Source organism: Somniosus microcephalus, chromosome 3 (genome assembly GCF_052327205.1).
Source record: "Somniosus microcephalus isolate GS21.2 chromosome 3, FLI_Smic_1.0, whole genome shotgun sequence".
In the NCBI taxonomy this organism is placed as follows: Eukaryota; Metazoa; Chordata; class Chondrichthyes; order Squaliformes; family Somniosidae; genus Somniosus; species Somniosus microcephalus.
Window position 1 is genome coordinate 276,115,324 of NC_140989.1, and position 24,325 is coordinate 276,139,648.

General features: G+C 45.5%; 1 protein-coding gene across 1 annotated transcript in view; it reads left to right on the forward strand.

The window, feature by feature from the left end:
• hmcn1 (hemicentin 1) overlaps positions 1-24,325 on the forward strand; it is a 757,099-nt gene that overhangs the window by 210,114 nt on the left and 522,660 nt on the right. The window contains exons 7-8 of the mRNA XM_085982583.1: positions 14,093-14,213; positions 14,788-15,051. Of these exons, the coding sequence (XP_085838709.1) occupies positions 14,093-14,213; positions 14,788-15,051 (385 nt within the window). The remainder of the gene's footprint in view (positions 1-14,092; positions 14,214-14,787; positions 15,052-24,325) is intronic.

Below are 24,325 nucleotides of genomic sequence, written 5' to 3' on the forward strand. Positions count from 1 at the left end.
GACATTCAGCCCAATTGGTCTGTGCCAGTGTTTATGCTCCACATGAGCCGCCTCTCGCCTTACTTCACCTCACCCTATCAACATATCCTTCTATTCCTTTCTCCCTCGTGTATCTAGCTCCCCCTTAAATGCATCTACGCTATTCGCCTCAACTACTCCATGTGGTAGCAAGTTCCACATTCTAACCACTCTCTGGGGAAAGAAGTTTCTTCTGAATTCCTTATTGGATTTATTAGTGACTATCTTATATTTATGACCCCCTAGTTTTTGGATTCCCCCACAAGCAGAAACATTTTCTCTATGTCTACCCTATCAATCCCCTTCATAATTTTAAAGACCTCTATTAGGTCACTCCTCAACCTACTCTTTACTGGAGAAAAGAGCTCCCAGGCTGTTTAGTCTTTCTTATAACTCTCAGTTCTGGTATCATCCTTGTCATTTCTTTTTGCACCATGTCCAATATCTCTACATCCCTTTTGTAATATGGAGATCAGAACTGTTCATAGTACTCCAAGTGTGGCCTAACCAAGGTTCTATACAAGTTTAACATAACTTCTCTGCTTTTCAATTCTATCCCTCTAGAAATGAATCCCAGTGCTTGGTTTGCATTTTTTATGGCCTTGTTAACCTGCGTATGCTCGCCAGTTCTTTAGTATCAAACAGTAAGTATTCAGTGTGGAAGGATGGGAAGTTGCTAGGATTTAATTGAGGCCAGAGAATTCTGGAGCAGTCGGTGAGTTTCTAATTCAAACCTGTGGCCCACATACCCTAAACTGGACCAGAGTTAAAATCGGGGCTTCAGAATGAACCTTGAGAACTGGAGGGAGAGAACATTTACACCAGTATCTGGTTTAGTGAATATATATAGAATGGAATAGAATATTTATATAGCACTTCATTAAATTTCTCAGAAATGTCCCAAAGCACTTCACATACAATGAATTACATTGAAGTGTAGTCACTGTTGTTATGCAGGCAAATAGCTATATTGTACACAGCAAATTCCCACGAACAGCAATGGCATAAGTGACCAGTTCATTTGTTTTGGTGATATTAGTTATGGGAGGAATGTTGACCAGGATATCGGCAGAACTTCCTGCTCTTCTTTGAACTAGTGCCACAGGATCTTCTGAACCAGTGCGACAGGCAGACAAGACCTTGGTTTAATGTCTCATTCGAAGAATTTACACTGGACTCAGAATTTTTACAATGTTTGAAAATCTAAGATTATAGAGGATTACATAATCACCATACACTTAACACTTTCTTCACTACAGTTTGTGCAGTCGATGTATGCAAAGTGGGAAATGCATGGGGATTAACAAACTGTACTTAAGTGAGAGTTAAAGGATTAGTGTCACCAGACACCATTGGGATTCAAAACTTCAGGTATCAGTCCACCAGGTTCCAATAAAATAAGAAAAACTGGGGAAGGAAAACAAGGGAAGAAATCCTGTAATGAATGATAAATTCTATGCCTGCAGAATTGCAGAGTTCATTATCTAAGGTGACCGTACAGCCTCTTATTAGCAACCTGCATTATTAATTAAACCTGAGTGACTTGAACCTCGAAGAGCAGGCTTAGAAGATAAGATGGGGTGTTGTTTGACCTCTGCAGCACAAATGGTTTTGCATATAGTTTCCCAAGTAAGTATTGATCAACATCTTATGAAAGGTCATCGACCTGAAACGTTCACTTTATTTCTCTCTCCACAGATGCTGCTGAGTATTTCTAGCATTTGGTTTTTATTTCAGATTTCCAGCATCTGCAGTATTTTGCTTTTGTATCAAATGAAGCTTGCTATGTTTAGAATTTGTTTTTTGTAAAAAAAAAATTATATTGAACACATTTCAATTGTAAAATTATTATGGCCGGGAATTTCCTGCTCCTGCTTTGTCACCGTAACTTAGTGCTGTGCAGGCGGGCCTCTGCTGCACTTCAGCCAAAGTTATAGTGATGCAGCACTTTGGACCTAAAAAGGATAGAACAGGGTACTTTCTAAATGGTGAAAAGCTAAAAACAGTGGAGGTCCAAAGAGACTTGGGAGTCCAGTTACATAGATCATTAAAATGTCATGAACAGGTACAGAAAATAATCAAAAAGGCTAATGGAATGCTGGCCTTTATATCCAGAGGACCAGAATACAAGGGGGTAGAAGTTCTGCTTTAACTATACAAAGCCCTGGTTAGACCACACCTGGAGTACTGTGAGCAGTTCTGGGCACCACACCTTAGGAAGGATATATTGACCTTGGAGGGTGTGCAGCGTAGATTTACCAGAATGATATCTGGACTCCAAGGGGTTAAATTGAGAAACGATTACACAAACTAGGGTTGTATTCTCTGGAATTTAGATGGTTAAGGGGTGATTTGATCGAAGTTTTCAAGATATTAAGGGGAACAGATAGTGTAGATAGAGAGAAACTATTTCCGCTGGTTGAGGAGTCTAGGACTAGGGGGAATAGTCTAAAAATTAGAGCCAGACCTTTCAGGAGTGAAATTCGGAAACACTTCTACACACAAAGGGTGGTAGAAGATTGGAATGCTTTTCAGCAAATGGCAATTGATGCTCGATCAATTGTTAATGTTAAATCTAAGATTGATGTGTTTTGTTAACCAAAGGTATTAAGGGATATGGAGTCAAAGCTGGTGGATGGAGTTAGGTTGTAGATCAGCCATGATCTCAGTGAATGCCAGAACAGGCTCGAGGGACTAAATGGCCGACTCCTGTTCCTATGTCCTACGTAGCAGCAGCACTGAGGAATTTCCAGGCCTGTGTCTCAGAATACGTTGTAGAAACAGATGCCTACTTGAAATGGATCCAAATCACACAGTGCAATATCAGTTATGAACAGGTTGACACGTTCATATAAAATTCCATTGTCTATTATTTCAACAAAGGTATTAACTCATTTAATCTATTGTCTTTGGTCCCCACTACAAACTCCTTTTCTAGCCACCGACTCCATCCCTCTCCCTGGCCACTGTCTGAGGCTGAACCAGACTGATCGCAACCTTGGCGTCCTATTTGACCCTAGGCTGAGCTTCTGACCCCATACCCTCTCTGTCATCAAGACCGCCTACTTCTACCTCTGTAACATCGCCCGTCTCCACCCCTGTCTCAGCTCATCTACTGCTGAAACCCTCATCCATACCTTTGTTACCTCTAGACTCGACTATTCCAATGCCCTCCTTCAAATCCCTGCATGGCCTTGCCCCTCCTTATCTCTGTAACTTCCTTCAGCCCTATAACCCTCCAAGATCTCTGCGCACCTGCAATTCTGGCCTTTTGCGCATCCCCTATTTTCATCGCTCCACCATTGGCAGTTGTGCTTTCAGCTGCCTAGACCTTAACCTCTGGAATTCCCTCCCTAAACCTCTCTGCCTCTCAACCTCTCTTTCCTCCTTAAAGATACACTTCACCCATTGGTATGTGAAAATTGCATTGGGGTCCTTCAACCAGCATGGGACCCCGATTTAAATATTAAATTTAGGCACTCGCCTGTTTGGGGCTGCCCATTTCATGACCTGCTCAAAAATTGAGTCAGGTCGGCCTCAGCCAATGGATGGGAGATTTTTTTTTTACAAATTTATGTCTGCCTATGGCCCATTTTACAGCGTGACTGGGGCAGCAGGCAGATGAAAACCACACCTAGCATTTTACATTCAAAGTTTTAAAAAGGTTGTTATAAACTATCAGGCTCAATCCTGTACAAATTCATTGGTTTTCTCTCAGTGGGGATGAAATTCCACCGTTAGTAATTTTAGAGAACAGGTTAACACACTTGCATCAAATAGCCCAATTTTCTTGGGATTTAATGACTCACTAATTAAATAGCCTTCTCAGAAATAACACGTTTCAAACTGCGCATTGTTACAATTTTAATAGCAGCTCATTAATTGTGGAGAAGACTAGGCATTCTCACGGTTTCTGCTAGGAGGAATTTGACCTCCACCTCCATCTTAAAATTAATTTATATCTTCATACTGTAACTTGGAACTATTAAGTTGCAATGGGAAAATGATTTCCTATTGGAACAATTCCAATTCCATGCCTTTCCTGTGGGGAAAATTCTACCTGCTCTTTCTATGCTTCAGGAGTCTGATATAACAAATGAAATACAAATCTTAAAAAATGTTTCTCAGTAGTGGACAAGGAGTAGTCCATAAAGCATCCTTGTTCCTTTGACACATGTTTTTATTTGGATTATTTGCTGATGGAGGGATTTTGAGTGTTTTGGTAGGTATAGTGGTCCTCATAACTCTAGTTTCTCATCCCTAGTATCATGATGGCAAATCTATCTATGGCTTTAATAACCTTTCTATAACTGGGTGACCAAAACTGCACACAGTACTCTTACTGTGGTCTAACCATTGACATGTATCAATCTATTATAACCTCTTTGCTCTTGTATTCTTTGCCTCTATTTATGAAACCCAAAATGCATTCGGACTTTTTTATGGCTTAATCTATCTGCATTTAAAAGAATTATGTATTTGAATTATGAATTCTGATGAAAATGACTATCATAGTGATACTGGCGCTCATGTTGGTTCAGGCCCAACACCTCGGTACAATACAGGCTAATATTGATATTCATGCTAATATTGGTAAAGATACAGCTTTGGTACTTAAAGTACTTGTACTGGTGTAATACAGGTAGCCAGGCTGATGCTTCAGTTAGAAGATGATGATTTAATGCCTTTCCTACCCTCAGGACATCCCAAACAACTTCACAGCCAAAAGGATTGACTTTGTTGAAGTGTAGTCATTGTTGTTTTGTATGTCAAAGCAGCAGCCAATTCACCCACAGCAAGTTCCACAACAGCAAATGAATTAAATGATCGGTTACGACTTGACCTCGTCCTCACCAATCTACCTGTCACAGATGCATCTGTCCATGACGGCATTGGTAGCAGTGACCAATGCACAGAACTTGTAGAGACGAAGTCCCGTCTTCACACTGAGGACACCCTCCATTGTGTTGTGTGGCACTACCATCGTGCTAAATGGGATAGATTCAGAACAGGTCTGGCAGCTCAAAACTGGGCATCCATGAGGCCCTGTGGGCCATCAGCAGCAGCAGAATTGTATTCCACCACAATCTGTAACCTCATGACCTGGCATATCCCTCACTCTACCATTACCATCAAGCCAGGGGACCAACCCTTGTTCAATAAGGAGTGTTGAAGAGCATGCCAGGAGCAGCACCACCTAAAAATGAGGTACCAACCTGGGGAAGCTACAACACAGGACTACATGCAGGCTAAAATGCAGAAGCAGCAAGCTATAGACAGAGCTAAGCGATCCCATAATCGACGGATCAGATCAAAGCTCTGCAGTCCTGCCACATCCAGTTGTGAATGGTGGTGGACCATTAAACAACTAACTGGAGGAGGAGACTCCATGAATAGCCCCATCCTCAATGATGATGGAGTCCAGCATGTGAGTGCAAAAGACAAAGCTGAAGCGTTTGCAATCATCTTCAGCCAGAAGTGCTGAGTGGATGATCCATATCGGCCTACTCCCGAGGTCCCCACCATCACAGAAGCCAGTCTTCAGCCAATTCGATTCACTCCACGTGATATCAAGAAGCGGCTGAGCACCCTGGATAGAGCAAAGGCTATGGGCCCCGACAACATCCCGGCTGTCGTGCTGAAGACTTGTGCTCCAGAACTAGCTGCGCCTCTAGCCAAGCTGTTCCAGTACAGCTATAACACTGGCACCTATCCGACAATGTGGAAAACTGCCCAGGTATGTCCTGTCCACAAAAAGCAGGACAAATCCAATCCGGCCAATTACCGCCCCATCACTCTACTCTCAATCATCAGCAATGTGATGGAAGGTGTCGTCAACAGTGCTATCAAGCAGCACTTAAATAACCTGCTCACTGATGCCCAGTTTGGGTTCCGCCAAGACCACTCGGCTCCTGACCTCATTACAGCCTTGGTCCAAACATGGACAAAAGAGCTGAATTTCAGCGGTGAGGTGAGAGTGACTGCCCTTGACATCAAGGCAGCATTTGACCGAGTGTGGCATCAAGGAGCCCTATTAAAACTGAAGTCAATGGGAATCGGGGGGGAAACCTCTCCACTGGCTGGAGTCATACCTAGCACAAAGGAAGATGGTTGTGGTGGTTGGAGGTCAATCATCACAGTCCCAGGACATCGCTGCAGGAGTTCCTCAGGGCAGTGTCCTAGGCCCAACCATCTTCAGCTGCTTCATCAATGACCTTCCCTCCATCATAAAGTCAGAAGTGGGGATGTTTGCTGATGACTGCACAGTGTTCAGTGCCATTCGCAACTCCTCAGATAATGAAGCAGTCCATGCCCGCATGCAGCAAAATGTGGACGACTTTCAGGCTTGGGCTGATAAGTGGCAGGTAACATTTGCGCCACAGAAATGCCAGGCAATGGCTATCTCCCAACAAGTGAGCATCTAACCACCGCCCCTTGACATTCAACGGCATTACCATTGCCGAATCCCCCGCCATCAATATCCTGGGGGGGTCATCATTGACCAGAAACTTAACTGGACCAGCCACATAAATACTGTGACATAAGAGCAGGTCCGAGGCTGAGTATTCTGCGGCGAGTGTCTCCCCTCCTGACTCCCCAAAGCCTTTCCACCATCTACAAGGCACAAGTCAGGAGTGTGATGGAATACTTGCCACTTGCCTGGAGGAGTGCAGCTCCAACAACACTCAAGAAGCTCGACACCATCGAAGACAAAACAGCCCGCTTGAATGGCACCCCATCCACCACCTTAAACATTCACTCCCTCCATCACTGGCGTACCGTGGCTGCAGTGTATACCATCTACAAGATGCACTGCAGTAACTCGCCAAGGCTTCTTCGGCAGCACCTCCTAAACCCGCGACCTCTTCCACCTAGAAGGACAAGGGCAGCAGGGGCATGGGAACACCACCACCTTCAAGTTCCCTCCAAGTCACACAGCCTGACTTGGAAATATATCGCCGTTCCTTCATTGTCGCTGGGTCAAAATCCTTGAACTCCCTCCCTAACAGCACTACGGGAGTACCTTCACCACACGGACTGCAGTGGTTCAAGAAGGCGGCTCACCACCACCTTCTCAAGGACAACTAGGGATGGGCAATAAATGCTCGCCTTGCCAGCGACGCCCACATCCCATGAACGAATTTTTTTTTAAATCAGGTGGTTTTGGTTGGGAGATTCATGTTGGTCAGGATGCCAGGAGAATGCCCCTGCACCCATTCACATAGTGCCATTGGATCCTTAAACTCTGACCCTGTGTAGGTGGACTTAAAAGTCTTGCAAGTGAAACAGCACCTCCAACAGTGCAGCACTCCCTCAATACTGCACTGAAGTGTCAGCCTAGAGTATGGAGGGGGGGGAGAAATTGGTGCCCGTCTCACCTGATTCCTGGGCAATAAATAGGAGGAGGGTAAAACAATTTATGGGCACGATCCTCCAGGCTGCTTCCACACCCCTGCCCACTCCACAAGTGCGGCAGCTGCCTAATGGGCAGTCAGCCAGCCACTTTCGAGTGCCTGGGATTTCTGCCTCAAACAAACATTAGGCCCCTTGACAGCAATATTGTGGGCAGCTACCGGCCTGTGCTCGCGCCCCTCCCATCCGCCGCCCTCCCCACCGCCCCCCCCCCCCCCCCCCACCCACAGGAGCTACCTGGGGACAGGCTCAGCGTTTGAGCCAGCCGATTTTGAGAAGACCCCGACCAGCAAGCTGCCCGATTGCCACCCACAGCTTGCCGCTATGTAGATGAGGCCTGAGGCCCAATTTCCAGTGAGCCTCATGCCTTCATTTTCAGGTGCATGTTGCAGGCATGCCGGCCACTTTGCATTGGTTTCCGGTGCAAGACCAATTTCCCGACCTATGTGCTTCAATCTGTATTGGGCTTCAACCGACAACCTTATGCCTTAGAGGTGAGAGGCGATCTAAGACAAGCTGACACCTGCTCAATAACAGCAGCCTTGGTATGAATATCAGCACAGTCTGTACCGTGATACTGATACCAGTACAGTCTAGTACCAACACCCCTGATATGGACGCGCCAATACCCTGATAATGATACCAGTGCGGACTGGTACCAATGCAATTAACAAATACAAATATAGACTGATACTAGTACCCGAATTCTGATGCCAGTATAGTCTGGCACCAATGCCCTGATACCTTTACTAGTACAGTGTGATGCCAATACTCATGATGCAACGCAGTACAATGGCACTAAAATTCCTGATACTACAAGATATAGATTGGTGCCGTGTGTGTGTCATGCCAGTTTATGATATGAAATCCATTTGAACAAAGGACGCGACTGCTGCCAACGAAGTTGATGTAGTTGCGCATGCGCAGTCTAAGTGGTTTTATTGGTTGTTCGCTTCGCGACTCGGGCTCCGTGAAAAAAAGCAGGGAACGGAGTGGGTTCGTTTAAAAAAAAAAGCTGGGAACGGAGCGGGATTGTTCAACAAAAGCCGGGAATGGAGCAGGCTCGTTTAAAAGAAACATAGAAGATAGGAGCAGGAGTAGACCATTCGGCCCCTCGAGCCTGCTCCACCATTTAGTGAGATCATGACTGATCATCCAAATTCAGTACCCTGTCCCTGCTTTCTCCCCATATCCCTTGATCCCTTTAGCCTTAAGAAATATATCCAACTCCTTCTTGAATATATTTAATAAGTTGGCCTCAACTGCCTTCTGTGGTAGAGAATTCCACAGGTTCACCACTCTCTGGGAGAAGAAATTCCTCCTCATCTCTGTCCTAAATGGCTTACCCCTTATCCTTAGACTGTGACCCCTGGTTCTGGACTCCCCGACCATTGGGAACATCCTTCCTGCATCTAGTTTGTCTAGTTCTGTTAGAATTTTATAAGTTTCAATGAGATCCCCCCTCATTCTTCTAAACTCCAGTGAGTATAAGCCCAATCGACCCAATCTCTCCTCATACGTCATTCCTGCCATCCCAGGTATCAGTCTGGTGAATCTTTGCTGTACTCCCTCCATGGCAAGAACATCCTTCCTCAGATAAGGTGACCAAAACTGTACACAATACTCAAGGTGTGGTCTCACCAAGGCCCTGTACAACTGCAGCAAGACATCCTTGCTCCTGTACTCGAATCCTCTTGCTATGAAGGCCAACATACCATTTGCCTTCTTAATCGCCTGCTGCACCTGCATGCTTACCTTCAGCGACTGGTGCACAAGGACACCCAGGTCTCGTTGCACTTCCCCTTCTCCCAATCTATTGCCATTCAGATAATCTGTCTTCCTGTTTTTGCCACCAAAGTGGATAACCTCGCATTTATCCGCATTATACTGCAATGCCATGCATCTGCCCAATCACCCAACCTATCCAAATCATACTGGAGTTTCTCGGCATCCTCCTCACAGCACACACGCCCACCCAGCCATGTGTCGTCTGCAAACTTGGAGATATTACACCTAGTTCCCTCGTCTAGATCATTAATATATATTGTGAATAGAAAAGAAGCCGGGAACGGAGCGGGCTCGTTTAAAAGAAGCCGGGAACGGAGCGGGCTCGGTTAAAAGAAGCCGGGAACGGAGCGGGCTCGGTTAAAAGAAGCTGGGAATGGAGCGGGCTCGGTTAAAAGAAGCCGGGAACGGAGCGGGCTCGGTTAAAAGAAGCCGGGAACGGAGCGGGCTCGTTTAAAAAGAAGCCGGGAACGGAGCGGGCTCGGTTAAAAAGAAGCAGTACACTTCTACGCAGCTTCTGGTCATTGGCAGCAGTCACTCTGTTGAACAAAACATCAGCCAGCATTTGTACCTAGACCTATCTCTGGCCCATCCTGCTGACATCCATGTTGCATCAAGTTGTCCAACAAATGTTCTAAACCATAAAAAAATTATATTTAATACCCTGTAGACATCAGTACAATTTAGCATGGATATAAATGTAGTACTGTAATAGATTTAAATGAAACATAATGCAGTTAATGTATTTTTGCAGAGGTTATCACAGTATAATGGCATTCACTCAGCAGCTGTTTTTCATTTTGTTTTCGATTTTAGCAAACCCTGAAAGACATGTCCCAGGAGCCCATCAATAATTAAATCATTTGTTGTGTCCCTAGTTAATTTACAGATCACGTTCTTGTAGGTAGGGACAACTAAGCAGAAACAGCTTCCAGAATAAAATCAAAGGAAACCCAGGAACCTTTGTGGGTCTGTGGTGGGCAGACAGAATCAAAGCTGATGCCAATCAAGTACAGTTCGATCCTGATAAATGCAAAACTAGTTTGCCAAGAAATGTTATGCTTGGATCACAATTTCTGTAGATAAAAATAATTTTTAAAGCTTTGTACCATAGCCCATTCAACCATTCTTTCAAGAACTCAATCTAATTAAACACAGAACGTGTTAACATACACACATTCTACACAAAAGTGTTTATACGTCTACAATGTGCTGCTGCCCCAGGGCAAGGTTTTGCATTGGTTGACTATCTAATGTGTCAATCATTTTCTTTTCATTATTGGTCATGTTTTTGTATTATTGCTTATTTTGAACAACATAATTTGATTTGATCTGTTAGAATGATCTATTTGGATCAATAACAACTTGTAATTATATAGCATCTTTTATGCACAAAATGTCCCAGATTTGTTTGGCGGGGGGTGGGGGGGGGTGGTCAGGGGTGGGGGGCAGGGGGTAGGGGACGTTGGAGAGAGAAAACAAAGAAAACAGATAAAAGAATGGCGACTGAGATGTGGTGCAAGTGCTAGGAAAGGGGACTGAAAGCTGAGACAAAACAATGGGCTTTGAGGAGGTTTTTGAAAGCGGGCAGGAAAGTGGAGAGGCAGAACAGTTTAAGGAAAAAGTTCCAGCGAGTTGGAGTGAGATGGCTGATGGCTCTGCCATTAATGGTGGGGAAAAGCAAAGGTGGGATGAACAAAAGACCAAAGTCAGAAGACTGAAGGTGTAGGAGACAATATGAAACTTGCAGAGGTAAGATGGTGCAAAACCATAGGTGGATTTAAAGATGAAGACAAGGATTTAAAATGTAATGCTTTGAGGGGGGGTGGGTGCGTGGCGGGGGAGTTGTCTCATTTCAGGATTTCTGACATTTTCCATAGGAGGATTTCCAGTATAATTTCTTTAAAATGGTGATATTAACATAAATTCAGCTCACAAGAGCTTAAATTCACAGGACAGACACATGCTGGTAATCCAGATTAGAATTCAGCCAAAGAAGGAGATATTAGGAGGGGTGATTAAAAGCTCGATCAAACAAGTAGGTTTTAAGGAGGACCTTAAAGGAGGAGAGAGAGGTGGAGGTTTCGGAAGGAAATTCCAGAGCTTAGGGCCAAGATGGCTGAAGACAAGGCCACCAATTGTGGGGCGAAGGGAGTGGGGCATTTGTAAGTGATATTTTATAATATACATGGTTTACATATGATATAATAGCATTAACAGAAATATGGCATAGGCTAAGTTACAAAATATTTAGGAGGATTAGACCATAGAAAATAGGGCGGTGACAGTATTAACCAAAGATTCAATTACAGTATTAGAATGTAAGCATGATAAGGGGATGATAAAACTGAATCAATTTGGTTGGAGGTAAGAAATAAGAAAGGAATGGTTACTCTATTGGGTGCTTATTATAGACTGTTGAACAATTGAAACTAAGTAGAAGATGTATGTAGATAAATGAGAGAAAAATGCTGAAACATAGATCCATAATAATGGTGGTGTTAATTATCTAGATAGACAGTGGTAAAAGTAATGTAAGCGGGAGCGGGAGTTCTATAATGTGTTCTGCACTGATTTCATTTCTAATTCTGCCCTCTTGAGCATCCCTGATTATAATCACTCAACCATTGATGGCCGTGCCTTCTGTTGCCGAGGCCCTTAGCTCTGGGATTCCCTGCCTAAACCTCTCCGCCTCTCTACCTCTCTTTCCTCCTTTAAGACGCTCCTTAAAACCTACCTCTTTGAACAAGCTTTTGGTCATCTGCCCTAATTTCTCCTTATATGGCTCGGTCAAATTTTTTTGTCTTATAATATTCCCGTGAAACGCCTTGGGGCGTTTTACTACGTTAAAGGTGCTATATAAATATAAGTTGTTTGTTGTTGTAGTCAAACAGAGAAGCAAGCTGTGTTCTTGGAAATGGAATGGGGCAAGTAGGTAAGGTGTGGAACATCTAGCAAACAATGACCATAACATAATTAAGTTCAATATAAAAGCTGAAAAGCACCTTTAACCTAATGGTCTTTACAGCTTATACAGTTGTGATCCAGTAGGCTATTTCCACGGCGGGCGAGGGGGACAACGACAAGTCAAGTCTCATTTGATGCCCACAAACATGTGCTTTCTAGCAAGAGAAAACTGTCTGATTTATTTTCTCCCCACCTAACTCGGGATGCTGACATTAAATCTAACACCTCACCTCCATCCTGACTGAGATCAGCTGACTCAGTATTGAGCAAGGATTGAAACTAAGACCTTCCTGGTCTCTCTAGTTCAGTTCCAAGCTGTTCAACATCTTTACTGGTCACCAGCATGAAGAGGCAGTATAACTGCAGTTGATATGACTGTCAGAAAAGCTGCATTGGTGCAGTGTAACCAGGGGCATTGCATAACATGATCGTTTTGTTGTTGTTAATGCTCTGGGATATACAGCAGCAGTGGTGAATGTAGCTGCTGAGATAATAATGTATTGAACAAAAAGCCCCTAATTTTAGGAACTTTCACATTGCCAATGGATGTATAACACTTAGAAATCTTTGGTCCAATATAGGTGTCGACAGCAGTAATTACCTGACTTTACTATTAATTATGTAAAATAGTTAAATATGATGATTCCGTTAAGAACACAGACTGCCATTGTAGCTGTTTGGCATGTTTTGATTGTGCCAAATTGTGAGGTATTTGAGTAGACATCGCTTTTAATAAGCCAGTAAGAGTTTAGTGGCGCGAATGGAGTATGACAGCACATCTCCCTTCATTCCCTTTAGCAACAGGGAGCCTTTGTACATGCTGTGAATAACACAGCTTTTCAACTGTCACCATGTAAAATGATGAAACAACTTCACAACAAACTACTGGAGCATTGTGACATGAAAAAACTGTAACTTCTTTTCCAATCTCTTTTACTTGACACAAATTGTTATGCCAGATTCAACCTGGTGCAATTAAATGGCACTTCACAGACCAGGAAAAGTCCAAAAGATGTTTAAAGATAGCTGATGAAAATGCCAGTTGCTAACTGGAAGAGGCCCAGGTATAGGAAGGAAGGGAGGAAATTGGTGTAAGAACTTGGTGAACTCACAGCAAGTTATTTGCTAAGTGCTGCAGACACAGGGAGAAAACAGGATGTTGGTGCCATTGTGGCAATTTAGAAAGTGTAAAACCCTGCAGTTTTATACCCTTTAAATTGTGGGAACCACAATCCTTGAATGTTGCTGTTTTATAGCATTTCTGAAGATGTCCTGACGTCGTAGTGGCGCCGAGTCTAATATGAAATTAATTTGTGTTGTGATTTAACTCCGTAGCAAATTACGTTCATGCAGATGAACTATTATAAGCTGCTATTATCACAAATGCAATGATACCTGATGCACAGTAAAGATCGGGGAGGTGGGTGGTGGGGAGGATGGTCTGCTCCGAAGCCTCTAACAGTGTTGCTCATGAGCCAGATACTAGGAGCTGCATGAGTAGCAGCAATGGTTATTTGCCCACCCTCTCTCGACTTGGCATCTTCACCTGTGTTGTGTGTATGGAACAGGATTCAAATAAAACTAAAGAGCAGTCTCCTTTTGGAGTAATTTTAACCTAACCCACCCAGCGGAAAACTGACTGGATCAGATTGGCCGCCCGTTTTACACCGCAAATGGGGTTCTGCCTGGCTGGGGCCTGAATTGCAGCTACCGGAGATCTGAAACGGTGAGGTGCAGTGTCAATGCATCCTTAAACAATAACCCCCCCTCCCCCAACTATCAGGACTTTGGTTTAGGAGGACATTTGGATGCAAACTTGTATCTTACCATACATGGAATAGTATTGCAATGTGCTGCCCTGGTTTTAATACATGACCCAGATCTTTGTGTGTGTTTTTTTCCCCTGCAGACAGCAAGTGCTGGAAGACATTCAGTTCGAATCACAGGACTCAGTACCATTGACTTTCGAGCTGGATTTTCACGAAAACCAACAACGAACTTTAAAAAGATTAGCAACAGGCCTGTACAAGGTCAGTTTGTAACTAACCTGTTTTAACCTTGCTGCACGGTGGGTGCATTTTCATGACTAGATGCAATAAGGCTACAGGCACTGCAGATGGCAAATATTAGTTTGATGTTGGATCTATGATGCAACCATGTAAATATTCAGACTTATAAGCCTCAATTTGTTGATACTGTTTTCAGTCAAATTCCAATTTAAAAAAAAAATATGGGTCCCACCTCCCAAATGGATGAGGAATTGAGAGGCTTTCGTGATTACATTTTTTTTGTTTCATTTAATATTGATTTATTTACTATATTTCAGTATTGTAGGTTTAATGTTATAACAAAGCTACGCCTGGTTGTTGAGGTACTTTATTACTGCAATATTAGTGTTTGCTTTGGCATCATAGTGCGTGAACTAAAGACTGGCACAGGGAAACTAGAATTTCCCTGGACCTGTACCAGACTAAAGGTTAAATTATTTGCACTATCGTTTCATATTAGTTCAAACTGTAGCATTTTCCTACTGTATTTTAACCCTGAACAGGTTTTATTTTGAACTTTTTTATACCTTGTGCCCCATATTGCTCATACTTACAGGTATACCAACATATTTACTACTGAATACAACTGGACTTGCCCCTCCTGCTAGAGTGGATCGAGTGGAACTCCTTGGCATCTCGGGCGTTGCATTGAAGACTATTCCTGTGAAGTATTACCCTGGCCACAAGCCTTACAGCATCTTGAATGTAACTGACTTTATTCCACCCGATGAGGCTTTCTTCTTGAAGGTAACTGGCTATGACACAGAAGATTACCTCTTCCAGCGAGTATCGAGCGTGTCATACTCCAACATTGTTCCAGGTAAGATATGAAGAAAACCTGCTGTAAAGCAGCATAAAATACCTTACTGACATAGACATTTTTACCGTTTTTCTGCTCCACTGGGGTGAATTTACACTGTACGATATTAGTAATGAACCTATTACTGCCATATGAAATCCCTCTCTCTGCTATTTTAATGAATGGGCTAATATCTTAGTTGGAATAGTGGGTAAAGGATTTCATTCCAATGAGTGGATGTGTTTGTTACTGGTTCACAGAAAGCAACTTCAATCCACATTCATTAAACTTTTAGCGTTGGGAGGGAAGTCACCCAAATGTCTCCCCTCTCCTGAAGGCATTGACCTCCAGATACCGAACCCTAATGGACATTGTTCACGGCCCAATCTATCACTTGATGTCTTTAACTTTAACAGCAGTGGGCACTGGATAGTCATCAGGAGCAGGAACAGAGGCTGACTTTTCCCTTCTCTAGTCCAGTGGCACTGAGGCCAATTATAGTGCCTCCCTATTGGTGAAATAAGCTCTCCGAACAGAACAGGATCAGGACTGGGTCTCTCTCATCCTTTTTGGCTCAAATCACCAATGATTTTATCATCTGAGCCATCAGAGGAGCTACATATCACGTACTTTAAAAAAAAATGTTTTGCATCAGTTAAATCAGTTGCACCATTCTGGTCCTTTGAAGTTCGTTAGAAGTAATCTTTGCTGAAAGCATTATATGTCAGATTGACTAAATGCTTCAAGTACTAAAATATTTCCAATTTACTTTCAAAGAACAGTTTGCACCCCCCTATGTACTTATTTAGTAAAAAGAAAAAATCCAATTGAAGAGCACTTCAGTAGCAAAGGAAATTCCACGTGACTAATGTATTGTGGTAACATCATTACAGCCTGTGATGGAGCAGTGCAAAATAACCTGCTTGTAGCAGGACTGACATTCCAAAACTAGTACCCAACTGTGAGCACAGTGATACTTAACAGCTCCAGCTGCACCAATGGGAAACAGTCACATCTGCAACTTGTGCTTTTCAATCAAAAAGGTTTAGATAGGTTTACTGGATGAAATTGTTTTTGTGTTCTCAGATTATTTGTAATTCACTTGAGGCAATATTAACTCCCTCTGCCTGAGGGAAATGGGGTGGTAGCGGAGTTAAAATCAAGGTGGTCGATTACCACTACACCGCCATTTATATCAGACCTCCCACAAGATGGGAGCCGAATTCACCTGTAACTCAGGCTGCCAAGATCAGGTTTGGCGCTTGCCTGCTGCACCCCCCCCCCCCCCGCCCAATGCCGCCAGATTACTGCTCCCAGTTAAAATTGGAGCTTAAATTTCATAATTTCAAATTTCAAACTGATTTGGCACGGAGATGGGCACCAGGATGTAGCATTAGAAAGGAGAAACAAGGTGCACAAAGGATGGGGAGAGACAGAAAGCACTAGAGTGAAAAATAATACGGTATTAGGTGGGGTCAGACCAAGAGAGAACACAAGAAGGTCTAAGACCGGTTTACAGTGCATGTGTGTAAACGCACGAAGCGTGGTAAATAAGTTTGGTGAGCTGTAGGCGCAAATAGCCACATGGGAATATGATGTTGTGGCGAAAACAGAGACCTGGCTCAAAGAACGGCGGGATTGGGTACTAAATATTTCTGGATATAAGGTGTTCAGGAAAGAAAGGAGGTGGGGTGGCAGTATTGATTAAGGAGAATATTACAGCGCTGGAGACAGAGGATGACCTGGAGGGGTCAAGGACAGAATCTATTTGGTTAGAGTTAAGAAACAATAGAGGTGCCATTACACTACTAGGTGTATTCTATAGGCCACCAACTAGTGGGAAGGATATAGAGGAGCAAATTTGCAGGGAAATTATGGAGAGGTGTAAGAACTATAGAGTAGTAATAATGGGGGACTTCAATTATCCTAATATAGGCTGGGATAGTAATAGTGTAAAGGGCAGAGAGGGGGAAGAATTTCTAAAGTGTGTTCAGGAGAACTTTCTTGATCAGTATGTTTCCGGCCCAGTGAGGAAGGAGGCATTGCTGGATCTGGTTCTGGGGAATGAGGTGGGTCAAGTGGAGCAAGTGTCAGTAGGGGAACATTTAGGGAACAATGATCATAGTATCATAAGGTTTAGATTAGCTATGGAAAAGAACAATGAGCAATCTAGAGTAAAAATGCTTAATTGGAGGAAGACTAATTTCAGTGGGTTGAGAATGGATCTGGCCCTGGTAAATTGGAATCAAAGATTGGCAGGCAAAAGTGTAATCGAACAATGAGCTGCCTTTAAAGAGGAGATGGTTCGGGTACAGTCGAGGTACATTCCCACGAAGGGGAAAGGTAGGGCAACCAAAGTTAGAGTTATCTGGATGACGAAAGAGATAGAGAGTAAGATGAAGCAGAAAAAGGGGGTGTATGACAGATGTCAGGTTGAGAATACAAATGAGAACCAGGCTGAATATAGAAAGTTCAGAGGGAAGGGGAAAAGAGAGAGTATGAGAATAGATTGGTAGCTAACATAAAAGTGTTGTGTCTCAAGGGGTTTTATACCCTTACCTATATAACAATTAAGAAGGACTCCGGGGTGGCAAGTTTAGTTAACGGCCATTTTATTTACAATGTACTTCTTCACTCAATGCACTACATTTCCCATAGTGCATTGCAAATCACCACTACGGTATCCCATGTGGGACAATTCTAATACACATTCAAAATACACAACATATTTCCTCCCCCTTAAAATAGAATGTCCACAAAACAGAATAACTGAAAATGACTATAACTTTGGAAGAGAGGGTAGACTGCCTCTACATTCCGCTAACCCTGGGGATTATTCTGCCCCATGCACACAGGTTAGCACTAACTGTAACTAAGGCGCTCTGGAGGCTGCCTTTCTCTTTGGGGGTAACGCCTAGTCTCAGGAGCAGGCTCTGGCTGGCTCTCCCGTGACCCTGCAAGCGTGGCTTCCTCCCTCGATGGCACAAGAGTGGATGGTGCCACCGTCTCAGGGTCGGACGACCAGTCCCTGCTGGAGCCCCCAGCAGGTCCTTGATCCTCTGTTTCTTGGGTTACCTGTGGCGACTGTCTTGGCAGTAACTGGCCTACATGCCGTCTCCATGTTCGGTCGTCTCCGGTGCAGACTCGGTATGAAACGGGGCCCGTCTTTTGAATGACCGTAGCAGGGACCCACCGCTCCGGGGTGGTGTAGTTACGCGCAAGGACTTTGCCCCCCACCACAAAGTGTCGTTCTTTGGACCTCTGAGCTCGTCTGCTGACTTGATCCTGCTGATTGGCGTGCACCACTGCTTCTGTGGACGTTGGCCTCAGCAGGTCAAGGCGTGTCCGTAGCTGCCTTCCCATGAGTAGGTAAGCAGGAGATGCTCCAGTCGTAGCATGAGGCGTGTTTCGGTATTTCAGCAAGAAAGCATTCAGGCGCTGCTTTAGAGGAGCATTACTTCTTGCAGCTTTCAACGCACATTTCAGCGTTCTGACAAATCTCTCCGCCAATCCATTCGTGGATGGATGATAAGGCGCGGAGAACGTGTGCTGGATTCCATTGCTCTTGAGGAACTCCTCCATCTCCTGGGATGTGAACTGTGTTCCATTGTCGGTTACGATCTGCTCCGGCAGACCAAATCGCCCGAACATCTCTCTGAGTCTCGATGGTTTTCTCCGTAGTGGTAGTGGACATTACTGCAACCTCCGGCCATTTGGAATGGGAGTCCACCGCGACCAGGAAGATCGCTCCTTCCACTGGTCCCGCGAAGTCCAGATGGATCCATTGCCACGGTGTCGCCGGCCATTCCCATGGATGCAGTGGCACTGCTCTTGGCGTATCCCTGGTTGTCTCGCATGATGGGCATGATTTCGCTTCAACTTCAATTTCATGATCCAGACCGGGCCACCAGAAGTAGCTTCGTGCCAGCTCCTTCATCCGGACAATACCACAATGTCCTGAGTGCAGCTCGTTGAGGACATGTTTCCGCAGCTTTGGTGGTATCCTGACGTGACAGACAACTCCTTCCCTCTTGACAGGTAAGGTAGGAGCTCAGGTGGTGCATCTGACACCCGTGATCCGTCTCCTCTCATCACCCGATCCAGCACCTTGGATAGCGTAGGGTCCACTCTGGTCTCTTTCTTGACCTGCCGGGCCGTGACAGGGGCATTGCTCACCATGTCAAAGTAGAAAATCTTCTGCTCACAGCCTTCAGAGGGCACAGGCAGCGGAAGTCTTGACAATCCGTCTGCATTGCCATGTGCTGCTAACCTCCGGTATTTGATGTTGTAATTGTGAGCGCTTAACATCAGCGCCCAGCGCTGCATCCTGCACGCTGCCAGGGAGGGTATTCCTGTGTGTGGACCAAAGATCGATGTCAGAGGACGATGATCCATCAGCAAGGTGAATTTCCTTCCGAACAAGTGGTGATGGAACTTTTTGATTCCAAAGATGATGCCCAAAGCCTCTTTCTCGATCTGCGGGTATTTCACCTCCGCCTTGCTCCGGGACCTTGACGCGAATGCAATCGGCTTTTCTTCGCCTGAGAGAAAGATGTGGGACACGACCGCGCCGACGCCATAAGGCGACGCGTCACAGGCCAGCTGAATCTGCAACGACGGGTCAAAGTGCGTCAACACTCTGGGGTCAGTCAAAGCTGCTTTGGCTTTCCTGAATGCAGCTTCGCACTCCTTCGTCCACGCCCAGGCCTTGCCCTGACACAGCAACTCATGTAATGGCTTCAACAGTGATGCCAGCTGTGGAATAAACTTTCCGTAATAGTTCAGGAGACCTAAGAATGACCGCAGCTGGCCGACATTTGTAGGTGCAGGAGCGTCGGCAATGGCTTTCACTTTTGATGGTGCTGTGTGTAGGCCGTCCGCGTCGATGACATAGCCTAGGTACTCCACTGATGGCTTGAAAAATTCGCATTTGCCCTTGCGAACGCGTAAGCCATATTCTTCAAGTCTTCCCAGTGTCTTCGTCAGGTTCTGCAGATGCTCGTTGTCGTCCTTTCCTGTGACAAGGATATCGTCGAGATAACATTGTACCCCTGGAATGCCGCTTAAGATCTGGTCTATAGCCCGCTGAAACAATGCTGGTGCTGACGTTATACCAAAGGGTAGGCGGCAGTACCTTTAGAGGCCCTTGTGGGTGGTAATGGTGAGGTACTTCTGTGAGTCCTCTTCTTCATGCATCTGCAAGTAGGCTTGGCATAGATCAATCTTGCTAAACTTCTGACCACCTGCTAGACCCGCGAAAAGATCTTCAATGATGGGGAGGGGGTACTGTTCAGCTGAGAGCACAGGATTCACTGTTACTTTGAAATCTCCACATAAGCGAACCGCGCCATCACTCTTCATCACTGGTACCACGGGTGTGGCCCACTCACTGTGCGAAACCGGCACCAGGACCCCTATCTTGACCAGACGCTCCAGGTCAGCCTCCACCTTTGGTCTGAGGGCGTAGGGAACATTCCTGGCCTTCAGGAATCGTGGCTGGCTGTCAGGCTTCACCTTGAGTTTGACCGTAATCCCCTTCATACTCCCCAATTCTCCGTCAAAGACAGCCGCATGCCTTGTCAACACTTCCGCTAGCCCCGCCTCTTCGACTAACACTGCATTCACTTTTTGCCAATCCAGATGAATTTTCTCCAACCATGGCCTGCCCATCAGGGATGGATAGTCACCCTTGACCACGTAAACTGGCAGCATCACGGTTTGTCCATTAAGCTCCACTTTGACCTCCATCTTACCCAGCATTGGGACTGTTTCCCCAGTGTAGGTCTTTAAGATGAGCTTGGCCGGCGTCAGTGATGGGTGGTTCAGTTTTTCTTTGAATAGCTTCTCTGAAATCAAGGAGACAGCGGCCCCCGTATCCAGCTCCATTTTGACCGGTATTCCCTCTAGTAGTGGAGTGACTCCATAGCCTGATGAGCCTCCATTCACCGTTAACACATGGAGATTCAACTCCCCATCAGAGTCTGTGTCACTGTCTTCCTGTTCTTGTTTCACCATGTGTAGGTTTTTCTTTTTAGAACGCCAGTTGGATGTGTTTCCTTGTTTGTTTTTGTGTGTCTCTGTGTAGGATTGTTTGCTTTGCCCTTTACACACACGTTCAATGTGTCCTTTCTTTTCACATTTCCGACAGGTCAGGTCTTTACACCAGCAGTCAGATGGCTGATGATCTGACCTTCCACATCTGTAACACTCTCTGGCGCCCCTTGCATGCTTATCCGGTGTAGCTGCTACCCTGTGCACTCTTGTTGCAGCCCCCAACAGCTGTGCATCTTTAGCTGCTAACTCCATAGACACAGCGAGCTCCACTGCTGATTTAAGCGTCAGTTTGTCAGTCGTGAGCAAACGCTTCTGTGTTGCTTCACATCTTAATCCACACACAAACCTATCACGGACAGTGTCATTTAGAGTTTCACCAAACTCACAATGCTCAGTTAGCTTCTTTAGCACTGCAACATATTCGGCTATGGACTCACCCTCCCCTTGGTTCTGTTTGTGAAACCTGAACCTCTCGGCAATCAGCAGCGGCTTGGGTGCGAAATGTGTTTCCAAAACTTCCACAATCTGATCATATGTCTTAGCGCCGGGCTTATCCGGGTGCATCAAACTCCGTAACAAGCCAAATGCTTTTGCTCCGATCACACTGAGGAACGTCGCCACTTTCACGTCATCTTTAATGCCATTTGCAGTCACGAAAAATCCGAAACGCTCTGTATAAGCACTCTATTGCTCCGCCGTTTCATCAAATGGTCCAAACGCTCCGGTTAGCATAGCCATTTTGTTTTTTTTCTTTACAGTCCTTTTCCTCCACTTCGTTTTTTTTTTATGCATTGATGGGATGTGGGCATTGCTGGCTAGGCCTGCATTTAGTGCCCATCCCTAATTGCCCTTGAGAAGATGGTGGTGAGCCACCTTCTTGAACCGCTGCAGTCCATATGGTGTAGGTACACCCACAATGCTGTTAGGAAGGGAGTTCCAGGATTTTGGCCCAGCGACAGTGAAGGAACGGCGATACAGGTCCAAGTCAGGATGGTGTGTGGCTTGGAGGGGAACTTCTAGGTGGTGATGTTCCCATGCGTCTGCTGCCCTTGCCCTTCTAAGTGGTAGAGGTCGCGGGTTTGGAAGGTGCTGTTGAAGGAGCTTTGGCGAGTTGCTGCAGTGCATCTTGTAGATGGTACACACTGCAGCCACAGTGCGCCGGTGGTGGAGGGAGTGAAGGTTGAAGGTGGTGGATGGAGTGCCAATCAAGAGGGCTGCTTTATCCTGAATGGTGTCGAGCTTCTTGAGTGTTGTTGGAGCTGTGCTCATCCAGGCAAGTGGAGAGTATTCCATCACACTCCTGACTTGTGCCTTGTAGATGGTGGAAAGGCTTTGGGGAGTCAGGAGGTGAGACACTCGCCGCAGAATTCCCAGCCTCTGGCCTGCTCTTGTAGTCACAGTATTTATATGGCTGGTCCAGTTCAGTTTCTGATCAATGGTAACCCCCAGGATGCTGATAGTGGGGGATTCAGTGATGGTAATGCCATTGAATGTCAAGGGGAGATGGTTAGAGTCTCGCTTGTTGGAGATGGTCATTGCCTGGCACTTGTGTGGTGCGAATGTTACTTGCCACTTGTCAGCCCAAGTCTGAATGTTGTCCAGGTCTTGCTGCATATGGACACGGACTGCGTCAATATCTGATGAGTCTCGAATGGTGCTGAACAGTGTGCAATCATCAGCGAACATCCCCACTTCTGACCTTATGATCGAGGGAAGGTCATTGATGAAACAGCTGAAGATGGTTGGGCCTAGGACACTGCCCTGAGGAACTCCTGCAGTGATGTCATGTGATTGAGATGAATGACCTCCAACAACCACAGCCAACTTCCTTTGTGCTAGGTATGATTCCAACCAATGGAGAGTTTTCCCCTTGATTCCCACTGACTTCAGTTTTGCTAGGGCTCCTTGATGCCACACTCGATCAAATGCTGCCTTGATGTCAAGGGCAGTCACTCTCACCTCATCTCTTGAGTTCAGCTCTTTTGTCCATGTTTGGACCAAGACTGTAATGAGGTCAGGAGCTGCGTGGCCCTGGCGGAACCCAAACTGGGCGTCAGTTAGCAGGTTATTGCTGAGTAAGTGCCGCTTGATAGCACTGTCGACGACACCTTCCATCACTTTGCTGATGATTGAGAGTAGACTGATGGGACGGTAATTGGCCGGGTCGGATTTGTCCTGCTTTTTGTAGACAGGACATACTTGGGCAGTTTTCCACATTGTCGGATAGATGCCTGTGTTGTAGCTGTACTGGAACAGCTTGGCTAGAGGCGCAGCTAGTTCTGGAGCACAAATCTTCAGCACGATAGCCAGGATGTTGTCGGGGCCCATAGCCTTTGCTATATCCATTGCACTCAGCTGTTTCTTGACATCAAGTGGAGTGAATCGAATTGGCTGAAGACTGGCTTCTGTGATGGTGGGGACCTCGGGAGTAAGCCAATATGGATCATCCACTCGGCACTTCTGGCTGAAGATGGTTGCAAACGCTTCAGCCTTGTCTTTTGCACTCATGTGCTGGGCTCCACCATCATTGAGGATGGGGATATTCATGGAGCCACCCCCTCCTCCTGTTAGTTGTTTAATGGTCCACCACCATTCATGACTGGATGTGGCAGGACTGCAGAGCTTTGATCTGATTCGTTGATTGTGGGATTGCTTAGCTCTGTCTATAGCATGCTGCTTCTGCTTTCTAAGCATGCATGGAGTCCTGTGTTGCAGCTTCCCCAGGTTGGCACCTCATTTTTAGGTACGCCTGGTGCTGCTCCTGGCATGCTCTTCTACACTCCTTATTGAACCAGGGTTGGTCCCCTGGCTTGGTGGTAATGGTAGAGTGAGGGATATGCTGGGACATGATGTTACAGATTGTGGTGGAATGCAATTCTGCTGCTGCTGATGGCCCACAGCGCCTCATGGAAACCCTGTTTTGAGCTGCTAGATCTGTTCTGAATCTATCCCATTTAGCACGGTGGTAGTGCCACATAACACGATGAAAGGTGTCCTCGGTGTGAAGACGGGATTTAGTCTCCACAATGACTGTGTGGTGGTCGCTGCTACCAATACCGTCATGGGCAGATGCATCTGCGACAGGTAGATTCGTGAGGACAAGGTCTAGTAGGTTTTTCCCTCGTGTTGGTTCTCTCACCACCTGTCACAGGCCCAGACTGGCAGCTATGTCCTTCAGGACTCAGTCAGCTCAGTCAGTAGTGGTGCTACCGAGCCACTCTTGGTGATGGACATTGAAGTC